General features: G+C 48.3%; 1 protein-coding gene across 2 annotated transcripts in view; it reads right to left on the bottom strand.

Moving 5' to 3' along the window:
• The window catches only part of mast2 (microtubule associated serine/threonine kinase 2), a 594,513-nt gene extending 586,540 nt beyond the window's left edge, over positions 1-7,973 (bottom strand). For both annotated transcript variants that reach the window (XM_072510836.1, XM_072510837.1), the window contains exon 1: positions 7,182-7,973. In XM_072510836.1, the coding sequence (XP_072366937.1) occupies positions 7,182-7,316 (135 nt within the window). In that variant the 5' untranslated portion in view covers positions 7,317-7,973. The remainder of the gene's footprint in view (positions 1-7,181) is intronic.
• Between the last annotated feature and the right edge of the window lie 5,691 nt (positions 7,974-13,664).

Genomic DNA, 13,664 nt, shown 5'->3' with positions numbered 1-13,664 from the left:
ATGGTGCAGAGTCATACAAGAACGGTGGTGCAGGGGTTAGCACTGCTGCCTCACAACGCCGAGGACCCGGTTCGATCCTGGCGACGGGTCACTGTCCGTGTGGAGCTTGCACATCCTTCCGGTGTCGGTGTGGGTCTCACCCCCCACAACCCAAAGATGTGCGGCTTATGTGAATTGGCCATGCTAAATTGCCCCGTAATTGGAAAAAAAAGAATTGGGTACTGTAAAATGTTTCTAAAATCAGGACACACAAAACAAAACAAAACCAAGATGCAACTGGGAATAAATGTTCAGCGTATTCAATTATACTTTCAAAACAAATGTAATTAACAGCTCAAGTGAAATGTAAATATGTTAACAACACTTCCAATGCAGCTTCTTCAGAAACTGACCTGCATGTATGAAAATACTCATTAAACGTTATATTTTCTTTAAACAATTGCTTCTAGTCATGTGCTGTACATAGGTACTCAGATTTACTAAGAGATATTCTTGTCATTTTCCTAGTGTAGAACCTCAATTGATTCATTACCATAACTCCAAAAACTGCATCTCATAGAATCCTATAGTGGAGGTGGTGGCCATTCAGCCTTTCAGGTCTGCACCGACCCGCTCAAATTAGCACCCTGCTTCGGCCCACTCCCCACCCTACCCCGTAACGCCACCTAACCTGATATTTTTGGACACAGAGAGGCCAATCCCGCTAACCTGCAATACTCTGGACTGTGGGAGGAAACCAGAGCAGCCGAAGGAAACCGACACAGACACAGGGAGAATTTGCAAACTCCATAGACAGTCACCCAAGACTAGAATTGAACCTGGGTCCCTGCCGCTGTGAGGCAGCCGTGCTAACTAGTGTGCCGTCATGGAGTTATTTTATTCATCAAGTCAGCTTTTCTTTTTAAAATGTATTTTATTACAAACATGTATCAAAACAGGTTACAACAAATAAACACCCCAGGAAACATACTTCCCAGCAATCAACTATACAGGTCTGTACAAATGTTTTCCCCTTTTTCACCCTGCGGCGAACAGCTCCTCAAATACAGTCATAAACATCCCCTACTTTTTCTCAAACCTCTCTGCAGAGCCCCCTAACTGATATCCTTCCACACCCCGTCTGTTCATATGCCTATCCAGATAAGTCTTAACGGTCGCCAACGTATCTGCCTCAACCACCTCACTTGGCAGTACATTCCAGGCCACCACCACCCTCTGTGTAAAAAAACTTCCCCTGCACATCTCCTCTGAACCTTTTCGCCCTCACCTTGAACCAGTGCCCCCTTGTAATTATCATTTCTGCCCTGGTAAAAAGCCTCCAACTGTTCACCCTATCTATACCCCGAATAATTTTATATTGATTTGATTTATTGTCACATGTACCGAAGTACAGTGAAAAGTTCTATCAGGTCTCCCTTCAGCCTCCGCCTCTCTCGGGAGAACAATCCCAGTTTATTCAATCTCTCCTCATAGCTAATACCCTCCATACCAGGCAACATCCTGGAAAACCTTTTCTGTACTCGCTCCAAAGCCTCCACGTCCTGCTGGTAGTGCGGGGACCAGAATTGGACACAGTATTCCAAATGTGGCCTAACCAGCGTTCTACATAATTGTAACATAATTTTCGAGCTTTTATACTTGATATCCCGTCCTATGAAGGCAAGCATGCCATGTTTTCTCCACCACCATTTCCAACTGCCACTTTTAAGGATCTGTGGACCTGCATGCCCAGATCTCTCTGTGTCTCAAGCTCCTGATGGTTCTGCCATTTATTTTATAGCTCCCACCTGAATTGGATCTACTAAAATGCATCACCTTGCATTTGTCCGGGTTAAATTCCATCTGCCATTTCTCTGCCAAATTTTGCAGCCTGTTTATATCCTGTTGTATTCTCTGACAATCGTCATCACTATCCGCAACTCCTCCAATCTTCGTATCATCCACAAACTTGCTAATCAGACCCGCTATGTTTTCTTCCAAGTCATTTATATATATTACAAAGAGCAGAAGTCCAAGAACTGATCACTGCGGAACACCACTAGTTACAGACCTCCATTCTGAAAAACACCCTTCCACTGCTACCCTCTGTCTTCTCTGGCCATGCCAGTTCTAGATCCATCCAGCTAGTTTACCCCTGACCCCATGTCATCTAATCCTTTGCACCAGCCTGCCATGAGGGATCTTATCAAATGCTTTACTAAAGTCCACGTAGACAACATCCACTGCCCTTCCCTCGTCAATCACTTTTGTCACCTCCTCAAAAAACTCAATCAAATTTGTGAGGCATGACTTCCCTCGTACAAAACCATGCTGCTTGTCGCTAATAAGACCATTCACTTCCAAATGTGCATACATCCTATCTCTGAGAATCCTTTCCAACAATTTCACCATCACCAATGTCAAGTTCACTGGCCTATAATTATCCGGATTATTCTTGCAACCCTTCTTAAATAACGGTACAACATTGGCTATCCTTCAATTCTCTGGGATCTCACCTGTGGCCAATGAGGACACAAAGATTTCTGTCAGAGGCCCAGCGATTTCATCTTTTGCCTCCCTGAGTAATCTAGGATGCCATCTGGCCCTGGGGATTTCTCTACCTTAATGCTTTTAACACACCTAACAATTCCTCCCTCGTAATAACGACCTGTTCTGAAGTGTTTACACATCCTTCTGAGACACCACCAATCATCATGTCCCTCTCCTTGGTGAATACTGATGCAAAATACTCATTAAGGACCTCATCTACTTCCTCTGGTTCCATACATAATTTCCCTTTGTCCTGGAGTAGGCCAACTCTTTCTCCAGCTCTGGTTTCTAATATGCGTATAAAATGCCTTGGGGTTCTCCTAAATCCTGTCTGCCAAGGACATTTCGTGACCCGTTTTTGCCGTCCTAATTCCCTGCTGGAGCTCTTTTTTACTTTCCTTGTACGTACCCACGATTTATGTAGATCGTGGGTATAATCATAGAATTTAGAGAGCAGAAGGAGGCCATTCGGCCCATCGAGTCTGCACCGGTTCTTGGAAAGAGCACCCCACCCAAGTACACACCTCCACCCTATCCCCACAACCCAGTCACCCCACCCAGCACTTAAGGAGATTTTTGGACACTAAGGGCAATTTAGCATGGCCAATCCACCTAACCTGCACATCTTTGGACTGTGGGAGGAAACCGAAACACCCGGAGGAAACCCACGCAGACATGGGGAGAACATGCAAACTCCGCACAGACAGTGACCCAGCGGGGAATCGAACCTGGGACCCTGGAGCTGTGAAGCAATTGTGCTAACCACCATGCTACCGTGCTGCCCCAAATCATTGCAATGGAGATGTACATTTTGTCTGGTATGATCATTGACCTATTTGTTAATAGCAAAACTACTTAAGATCATGTTTTCTCAGACTGAACATGAAGCCATTTTAAAAATAGAGTTGTTATGCTCGAGTAACAAGTCAGTATATCAGCAACATTTTCCATGTAAACTGCACACCAGAAGTCCCACCTAAATAAGCTATCTCAAGTGTCACAACCAAAAGAAAATGCTGAGATAATGATCAGGCAGGCCACAACAGCAGTATTTCCGAATGCCACTACCCTTCCCCACCAAGCATATGCCATACATGGAATACTATGTGCTACATATACCTCAAATGCAACAACTGTTGCAATCTTAGAGCAACAGCTTTAAAAATATACATCTGTATCTGTTGCAGCTAACAAAGTGTACACAGCATCCTGTATCAAACAAGCTGTTCCAGGAACCAGGATTAAAAATTCCATCTGTAATTATTGTAAATTAATGTGGAATTTCTGTGCTGTACAGTACATACATCTCAAGAGGCATTATTCAGTTTATCCTCTTCTTGGTGTAGGACAAAGAAATGTTCCTAAGTTAAACGGTGCAGAAATATTACATTGCTCACATTCATATAAAAGTTAAATATTTCTGCTCCGGCTAACTGGCTTCATTTTATCAACAAATGGCTTGCATGTAATATAAAGTCTAAATATCCCAAAGCTTTACAACCAATGAAGAACTTTTTGATGTGCAGTCACTTATGGTGAAAAAATGCGGCAGCCAATTTGTTCACAGCAAGATCTCAACATCAGCGATGTGATAATGGCCACATCATCTGTCTTGCTGATTTAAGGGATAAAGTCGACCTGGATACCAGGGAGAACTCCTCTGTTCTGCAAAATAATGCCGTGAGATGTTCACGGCCACCTGAGAGGAGACAGGGCCTTGGCATAATGACAAACCCAAAAGACTGTACTTCCGACAATGCAGCACTCCCTCATTACTGAACTAAAACCACAGCACAGATTCTTTTTGTGCTCAAGTCTCAGGAGTAGGACTTGAACCAACAACATTTTAACAGAGACAAGAGAGCCACCAACAACGGAGTCACATCTGACACAACAGTGCAGTGTGCTTTATGTAAACATAGAACATAGAACAATACAGCGCAGTACAGGCCCTTCGGCCCACGATGTTGCACCGAAACAAAAGCCATCTAACCTACACTATGCCATTATCATCCATATGTTTATCCAATAAACTTTTAAATGCCCTCAATGTTGGCGAGTTCACTACTGTAGCAGGTAGGGCATTCCACAGCCTCACTACTCTTTGCGTAAAGAACCTACCTCTGACCTCTATCTATTACCCCTCAGTTTAAAGTTATGTCCCCTCGTGCCAGCCATTTCCATCCGCGGGAGAAGGCTCTCACTGTCCACCCTATCCAACCCCCTGATCATTTTGTATGCCTCTATTAAGTCTCCTCTTAACCTTCTTCTCTCCAACAAAAACAACCTCCAGTCCATCAGCCTTTCCTCATAAGATTTTCCCTCCATACCAGGCAACATCCTGGTAAATCTCCTCTGCACCCGCTCCAAAGCCTCCACGTCCTTCCTATAATGCGGTGACCAGAACTGTACGCAATACTCCAAATGCGGCCGTACCAGAGTTCTGTACAGCTGCAACATGACCTCATGACTCCGGAACTCAATCCCTCTACCAATAAAGGCCAACACTCCATAGGCCTTCTTCACAACCCGATCAACCTGGGTGGCAACTTTCAGGGATCTATGTACATGGACACCTAGATCCCTCTGCTCATCCACACTTTCAAGAGCTTTACCATTAGCCAAATATTCCGCATTCCTGTTATTCCTTCCAAAGTGAATCACCTCACACTTCTCTACATTAAACTCCATTTGCCACCTCTCAGCCCAGCTCTGCAGCTTATCTATATCCCTCTGTAACCTGCTACATCCTTCCACACTATCGACAACACCACCGACTTTCGTATCGTCTGCAAATTTACTCACCCACCCTTCTGCGCCTTCCTCTAGGTCATTGATAAAAATGACAAACAGCAACAGCCCCAGAACAGATCCTTGTGGTACTCCACTTGTGACTGAACTCCATTCTGAACATTTCCCATCAACCACCACCTTCTGTCTTCTTTCAGCTAGCCAATTTCTGATCCACATCTCTAAATCACCCTCAATCCCCAGCCTCCATATTTTCTGCAATAGCCTACCGTGGGGAACCTTATCAAACGCTTTGCTGAAATCCATATACACCACATCAACTGCTCTACCCTCGTCTACCTGTTCAGTCACCTTCTCAAAGAACTCGATAAGGTTTGTGAGGCATGACCTACCCTTCACAAAGCCATGCTGACTATCCCTGATCATATTATTCCTATCTAGATGATTATAAATCTTGTCTCTTATAATCCCCTCCAAGACTTTACAGACGTGAGGCTCACTGGTCTATAGTTGCCAGGGTTGTCTCTGCTCCCCTTTTTGAACAAAGGGACCACATTTGCTATCCTTCAGTCCTCTGGCACTATTCCTGTAGCCAATGATGACATAAAAATCAAAGCCAAAGGTCCAGCAATCTCTTCCCTGGCCTCCCAGAGAATCCTAGGATAAATCCCATCAGGTCCCGGGGACTTATCTATTTTCAGCCTGTCCAGAATTGCCAACACCTCTTCCCTACGTACCTCAATGCCATCTAATCTATTAGCCTGGGGCTCAGCATTCTCCTCTACAACATTATCTTTCTCCTGAGTGAATACTGACGAAAAATATTCATTTAGTATCTCGCCTATCTCTTCAGACTCCACACACAACTTCCCATCCCTGTCCTTGACTGGTCCTACTCTTTCCCTAGTCATTCGCTTATTCCTGACATACCTATAGAAAGCTTTTGAGTTTTCCTTGATCCTTCCTGCCAAATACTTCTCATGTCCCCTCCTTGCTCGTCTTAGCTCCCTCTTTAGATCCTTCCTCGCTACCTTGTAACTATCCATCGCCCCAACTGAAACTTCACACCTCATTTTCACATAGGCCTCCTTCTTCCTCTTAACAAGAGATTCCACTTCTTTGGTAAACCACGGTTTCCTCGCTCGGCGCCTTCCTCTCTGCCTGACCGGTACATACTTATCAAGTGACAACATAGATTTGTAATGACATCTTGTACAACAGTTGAGGAAATCAGTTAGATATTCAGCTAAACTCCCCAAATCACTTCATAGAGGCATCTCACACATTTATACTTCTTGCAATGCAGATCCGATTAAACTAATTTCCCTCTCAACATTTATATTTCCCTCTTATATTTAGGACATCACAGAGCTTTTACAAAGAGATTAAAGGATATATATCAAAAAAATTGCCAGCTGCACAAAAGTGAATAAATGGGCACCAAACAAAAGATTAAAGTTAATAGTTTTGAAAGCCAGTGATGTGTTTCTTGCTTGTTCTGCTTCGACAATTCAATTTCATGCACACTTTTGATCACTTCTATTGCGGCACAATAGAGTACGTGCAGTTTAAAATGCCTCACATTATATTATTTAGTGTGGCATAACATTTTTGAATGCACTATATTCAGTGGTCGTGTGAAGTGTCAAGAACAAGGTAATAAAATGATTAATGAGTCTCCCGGCATTTGTTTTGAAAGCCGCATGTAGAAGTTAACAGCATCGACACTGCAATTGAATGTTGTCAGTTTCAATAAGTGGTTGAGTAAAAACCATGTCTGTTCACCATATGTCCGCTGTGTTTTGAAAATAAAAAGACCTGCAGGTAGGTAACTCATCTAGAGCCCGCTTTATAAATGAATGATGATTCCCCAGTTGTCCATAACCTCCACTTCCACTCACCTTTTCTTGCTGTGATTCGCTCTTTCGCCCCTGGTCCAACACAGCGTTAACTTTATTTCCCTCGGCTTGTTCATCCCGCACATGCTGTTTGGAGGGTTTTTTTTTGCTCCTGATGTGTGTTCCAGATTTCTTCATGGCTCAGCATATGTCCAAATCCACACACGTGTAACAATAAATAACACCACGAAATAATAAAAAAAATAAAAGAAATGGTCAGATCTCCGCTCCAAATAAGAGTGCGGAGTCTATTCTCCAGGCCGCAGCTGATGGAGAAACAACATCCTTGAAAGGGTGGTCCACGTTGAACTTTGTTTCTTGCTGCTGATAAAGAGATCAATGGGAAATCTCTGCCAGTGAAGCCGGGAGGGAGGATGTCTGCCTGTTTGTCTGCCTTCACCGGGTGCCGAGGTGCAGCCACCCGGGCATGTTGACCGAGTGCCGAGGCCGGGAGCCGCTCTCACCGCCGAACCAATGGACAAAGATGAGTTCACTCGCCGCTGTTAAAAGTCTGCCCCTTCCCCAGGCCTGACTGCCACTCTGACTCCGGGTTCACACACGCACCGCTCTCGGCTGTCCGCTCCCGCTGAGGAGAAGCTGCCACTCGGCCGGACGCAGCCAGCTGCTCTCTCAGCATGTCCGCACTGAGTGTCCCCGGCTCGGAAAGACACCGGGCCCAGTATCAGCCGCAGCTGGCGGCCGGCATGACCGTGAGGAGGAGGGGTGAGGGGCAAAGATCAGATTTTATTTATTATTATTGTGATTGTGTTTTATTCTCCTTTAACATAACTCATTTCCGGTTGTCAGCGCGCTTGACCTTTCAGCCGGAAGTACCGCTTGCCGGCTGGCGCGCGCTCCTGGTGGGAGCGCGCGGGGCGGGGGCGCGCGGGCGCGCGGCGCAGAAGCGCGTGGGAAGGAGAGACAGACAAGTCGCTCATCTGCGCATGCGTGGTAAGAACCATGGCATCACCACGGTGCAGGCGGTACAGTCTGCGCCAGCATTCTGGGCACGATTCTCAGGCCTCTCTCTTGTTTCATGATATACAGATAATGATATACAGACAGGCAGCTAATGAACACAGAGAACAGGACATGACCAGTGAGCAGGCAGGACACTCCGGGGTGGTATCTCACTATAAAAGGCACGAGGCACTCACACTCCGCATCTTTCCACTGATGAACATCTACAGAGTGAGTCAGGGTGTATGTACAATATCACACCTCCAGCACGTGGCTTAGAGCTAGTCTGGTTCAGTCAGAGTAACCACACTTTGGTTAACAGAGAGTCAAACTCATAGAGAACTGTGCTACTGGTTCAATAAATCAGATTGAACTAACTTCAAGGTATGGAGTATCTTTTGGTCAAAGCTGCATCCGGTTGCAGCCTCTGTTATCCCAGAGTACATAACACATCATCTTATTCGAACGAAACGAGGCCAGTGAATAGTGGGAGAGGCCAAAAACGAGAATTGCGCCAGGCACCAAGCAGTTTGCGATGCAACCAACCCGCACCGGTAAGCAAAATCGGGATCTCGCCATAGTGAGGCAAGAAACTAGTTATCGCCACTTAAGCCCCATTTCCACACAATTAACGGGAGCCATCCCATACCCAACAACCTTCTGTGATTAATCAGCCTCCTCAGCAAGTGGTCACGCTAATGCTGATTAGTACTCCTTTTGAAAAATGTGATCCTGGCGGAAGGGCTTCTGTGGGAAGCCGAGGAGGTGAGATGCCATCTTTGCTCACAGGCAAAGAGCCGGGGGTCGCTGAGGTTGACACCCCGGTGCTCGGTGGGGAGTGGGGGACATACGGCTGGGGTAGGCACCCTCTGCAGCTGTGGGGGGAAATGCAAGTGGCTCTGCCATGCTAACCCCTGGACTGTGTGTACCCATTCCAGGAGCAACCCTAGCTCCTGCCCATTTGCCTCACCGACCACCCATAACCCCCACCGACTGCTGAGGCATCTGGCCATGCAGCTGAAGGTTAGTACTAATAGGGAATTGGCAACAGTGGTTAAATGAGCACTTCATACAACCCATGGATTCCTGTGAGTGAGCGGGCCCTACAGCATATGGGAGTCATTGTCTAGCATCCCAAACACACCTTGAAGCATGGATACTGTGCGTGAACATTGCAGGCGGCAACACCACAGACACAGGAGCCAACATCTGAACACCCAGGAGACGGGTGACAGTCCGGGGACATGTCCATGGCCGGAAGGTGGGTAAATGCTACAGGGAGGGGGAGATGCCTGGATCGATGGTCCAAGGGTTCGGAAGTTGGCCCACTCTACTCGGTCAAAGGCCTTCTCCGCGTCCATGGCTGCCACTATCTCCGCCTCGCCCACCACCGATGGCATCATTATCACATTTAGGAGCCTTCGCACATTAGTATTTAGCTGCCTGCCCTTTACGAATCCCGTCTGGTTCTCATGAATCACCCCTGGGACACAATCCTCAATCCTCGTAGCCAACATTTTTGCCAGCAACTTAGCATCTACGTTGAGGAGCGAGATCAGTCTATACGACCCACATTGCAGTGGGTCCTTATCCCGCTTCAAGATCAAAGAGATCGTCGCTTCCGACATTGTCGGGGGCAGGGTCCCCCCTCCCTTGCTTCATTGAAGGTCCTTACCAGCAACGGGGCTAACAGGTCTACATACTTCCTATAAAACTCCACCGGGAACCCATCTGGCCCCGGGGCCTTCCCTGCCTGCATGCTCCCCAGTCCTTTAACCAGCTCCTCCACCCCAATTGGCTCCCCCAAACCAGCCACCTCCTGCTCCTCCACCCTCGGGAACCTCAGTTGGTCCAAGAATCATCGCATCCCCTCTTTTCCCCCTGGGGGCTGGGACCTATACAGCTCCTCGTAAAAGGCCTTGAATGCCTCATTCACTTTCTCCGCACTGTAGTCCCCCTGCCATCCTTGACTCCACCTGTTTCCCTCGATGCCATCCTCTTACGGAGCTGATATGCCAGCATCCGACTCGCCTTCTCCCCGTATTCATATATCGCCCCCTGTGCCTTCCTCCACTGTGCCTCTGCCTTCCCTGTGGTCAACAGGTCGAACTCAGTCTGGAGACTTCGTCTATCCCTGAGTAGTCCCTCATCAGGGGCCTCTGCATATCTCCTGTCCACCGTTAAAATCTCCCCCACTAACCTCTCCCGTTCCCTGCCCTCACTCTTCACCCTATGAGCCCTGATGGAGATTAACTCTCCCCTGACCACCACCCTCAGCACCTCCCATACTACTCCCACCTGCACCTCCCCGTTGTCGTTGGCCTCCAGATACCTTTCAATACACCCCTGCACCCTCCCGCACATTTCCTCGTCTGCCAGCAGTCCCACATCCAACCGCCACAACGGGCGTTGGTCCCTCTCCTCCCCCAGCTCTAGCTCCACCCAATGCGGGGCGTGGTCTGAAATGGCTATGGGCGAATACTCCGTTCCCTCCACTTTCGGGATCATTGCCCTGCCCAGAACAAAAAAATCTATCCGGGAGTAAGCCTTATGTATGTGGGAGAAAAAAGAAAATTCTCTGGCCAAAGGCCTGGCAAATCTCCACGGATCTATTCCCCCCATCTGGTCCATAAACCCCCTAAGCACCTTGGCCGCAGCCGGCCTCTTCCCCGTCCTAGATCTGGAACGATCTAATGCTGGGTCCAGCACCGTGTTAAAATCCCCACCCATTATCAAGCTCTCTACCTCCAATTCTGGAATACGCCCCAACATCCGTTTCATGAATTCAGCATCGTCCCAGTTCGGGGCGTATACATTTACCAATACCACCTCCGTCCCCTGCAACCTACCGCTCACCATCTCGTATCGGCCTCCATTGTCCGCTACTATGTTCTTGGCCTCAAACGACACCCGCTTTCCCACCAGTATTGCCACCCATCTATTCTTCGCATCCAGCCCCGAATGGAAGACCTGTCCTACCCATCCCTTCCTGAACCTGACCTGATCTGCCACCTTCAGATGTGTCTCCTGAAGCATGACCACGTCTGCCTCCAGTCCCTTTAGGTGCGCGAACACTCGGGCCCTCTTAACCGGCCCATTTAGGCCTCTGACATTCCACGTGATCAGCCGGATTGGGGGGCTACCCCCCCCCCCCCCCCCCCACCCCCCCACACCGACCAGCCATCTCCTATCTTAGGCCAGCCCCGTGCTCGTGCCTCCTGCACCCTCCAGTCCCCCAGGCGGGGAACCCCCGTCCCGACCACCTCTTCCATTTTCAGTTCCCCCTCGGACAGTGCATCAGCAACCCTTATGTTCCCCCCCCCCCCGCTAGATCCGCAGTTTTGCTCCCCCCATATTACTTCCGTGAGTCTGCTGACCCCGGCTTCCCCCATCTTCCAGTTGATCCCCCCCCCGTGTGGGAGCCTCTCCTCCTCCTTGCCTTCCTCCATCCCCCCCCCCCCCCGCTTTTAGCACGGGAATAGCCTCCGCTTTCCTGAGCCAGCCCCGCCCCCTATGGCGCAGCTCCTGTTGCGGCCATTATCCCAGTTCCCTCATCCCCGAGTCTCGCCTCCCTCCAGCACCGACGCCCACATTCCCCATCATCTCATCTACAGAAAGGAAAAAAAGGGGGGGGGAATTTTAACCAGAACTCTACCCACATCCCCATCCATCATCCCAGCCATGAAGTAATCTTTACCCATATTTACAACCCGTATACAACCAACATCTCCCCCCACAACCACATCCCCTCAGTTTGAGTCCAATTTTCCCGTCTGAATAAAGGTCCAAGCCTCTTCTGGCGTTTCAAAATAATGGTGTCGGTCCTGATAAGTAACCCACAGTCACGCAGTCTGCAGCATGCCAAACCTGACTTTTTTTGTGCAGCACCGCATTGGCCCGGTTGAAGCCAGCTCTCCTCCTTGCCACCTCCGCGCTCCAATCCTGGTAAACTCGGATCACCGCATTCTCCCATCTACTGCTCCGCACCTTCTTGGCCCATCTCAGAACACTTTCTTTGTCCGCGAAGCGATGGAACCTTGCCACTATCGCCCTTGGCGGCTCATCAGCCTTGGGTCTCCTCGCCAGGACCCGGTAAGCCCCTTCCAGCTCCAGGGGGCTCAGAGAGGCCTCCGCACCCATCAGCGAATGGATCAGCGTACTCAAAAACGCCCCAGCATCAGCTCCCTCCACTCCTTCGGGGAGACCCAGAATCCAGAGATTCTTCCTCCTCGACCTGTTCTCCAGGACCTCGATTCTCTCGGCCCACCTCCTGTGCACCGCCTCGTGCGCCTCAATTTTTACCGTCAGGCCCAGGATCTCGTCCTCGTTCTCATTAGTTTTATCTCTCACCTCGCGAAGTTCCACCGCCTTGGTCTTCTGGGTCTCCTTCAGCCCCTCGATCGCCAACAGCATTGGCGCCAGCACCTCCTTTTTGAGCTCCTCCACACAGCGCTTAAGGAACTCCTGCTGGTCCGGCCCCCATGCTGCTCGATCTCCGCCCTCCGTCATCTTGCTTTTTCCCCCTTGTTTTTGCCGCTGCTCCAGAGCCTCTTTTCCCGCCGCTCCACCGCTAATCTCGGCCATACAACGTAAGGGGGGACCTTACTTCACCTTCCCACACGGGATTAAATCAAAAAAGTTCTGTTGGGGCTCCTCTGGAGAGCCCAAAAGTCCATTATCGCGTGAGCTGCCGAAATGTGCGGCTTCGCTCCGCATCGCCGCAACCGGAAGCCCTATTACATATCTAACTTTACCCAGTGGCGATGAATGATCACAGACCTGAAACATCAGGTGTAATTTTATGGCTCCCTTGTGGTGGGCGTACGGCTGTATAAAGCAGCGTGACTTTGGCGGGACTGTTAAACCCCACAGGCGTAAAATTCCACCCATTAACTCTGTTTCTCTCTCAACACAGATGATGTTTAACCTGCTGATTTTGTTTCCAGCATTTTCTATTTTTATTAACCATAATAAAGGAATGTCTCATCAACGCTGACTCAATTAACTCTTTTCAGAGTCTTTTACACAAATTGCAGAAGCTATGTGCATTGAATATGGGAAATTACAGATTTGGCATCAACTTCATTTTATGATACAAACACATTTGCAGCTGGCTGTCAGTTTCATGAATCACATCGGCTTTGAGGTCAGTAAGAGAGAAAAAATAATGTGATGTTGAAAAGGAAATAATTGGGTTAATTGCCAGTCGCCCTGAAGTTAAGTATAGGTTATTGTAGCTGATGGGTGTAGTTTAACTAGTAGTAGATATTGTGTTTGCAAGTCGAGGTAACTCTTGTGTATGTAAATAAACCATCTTTTGAACTAACTAACTGGTTGTGTGGTCACTTGATCGATATAAGGGAAGGCTTGTGGTTCAGCAACATTATCATTAATATTAGCAACAGTATTGGCGACGCTGTTGGGATCGAAAACGGGCAACAACGTGCTGTTTGGTAATTTGGACATTCTGAATTCTCCTTCCGTGTACCCGAACAGGCACCGGAATGTAGCGACTAGGGAACTTTC

Source organism: Scyliorhinus torazame, chromosome 7 (assembly GCF_047496885.1).
Source record: "Scyliorhinus torazame isolate Kashiwa2021f chromosome 7, sScyTor2.1, whole genome shotgun sequence".
NCBI classification, from domain to species: domain Eukaryota; kingdom Metazoa; phylum Chordata; class Chondrichthyes; order Carcharhiniformes; family Scyliorhinidae; genus Scyliorhinus; species Scyliorhinus torazame.
This window is presented reverse-complemented; position numbering and strand designations above follow the sequence as displayed.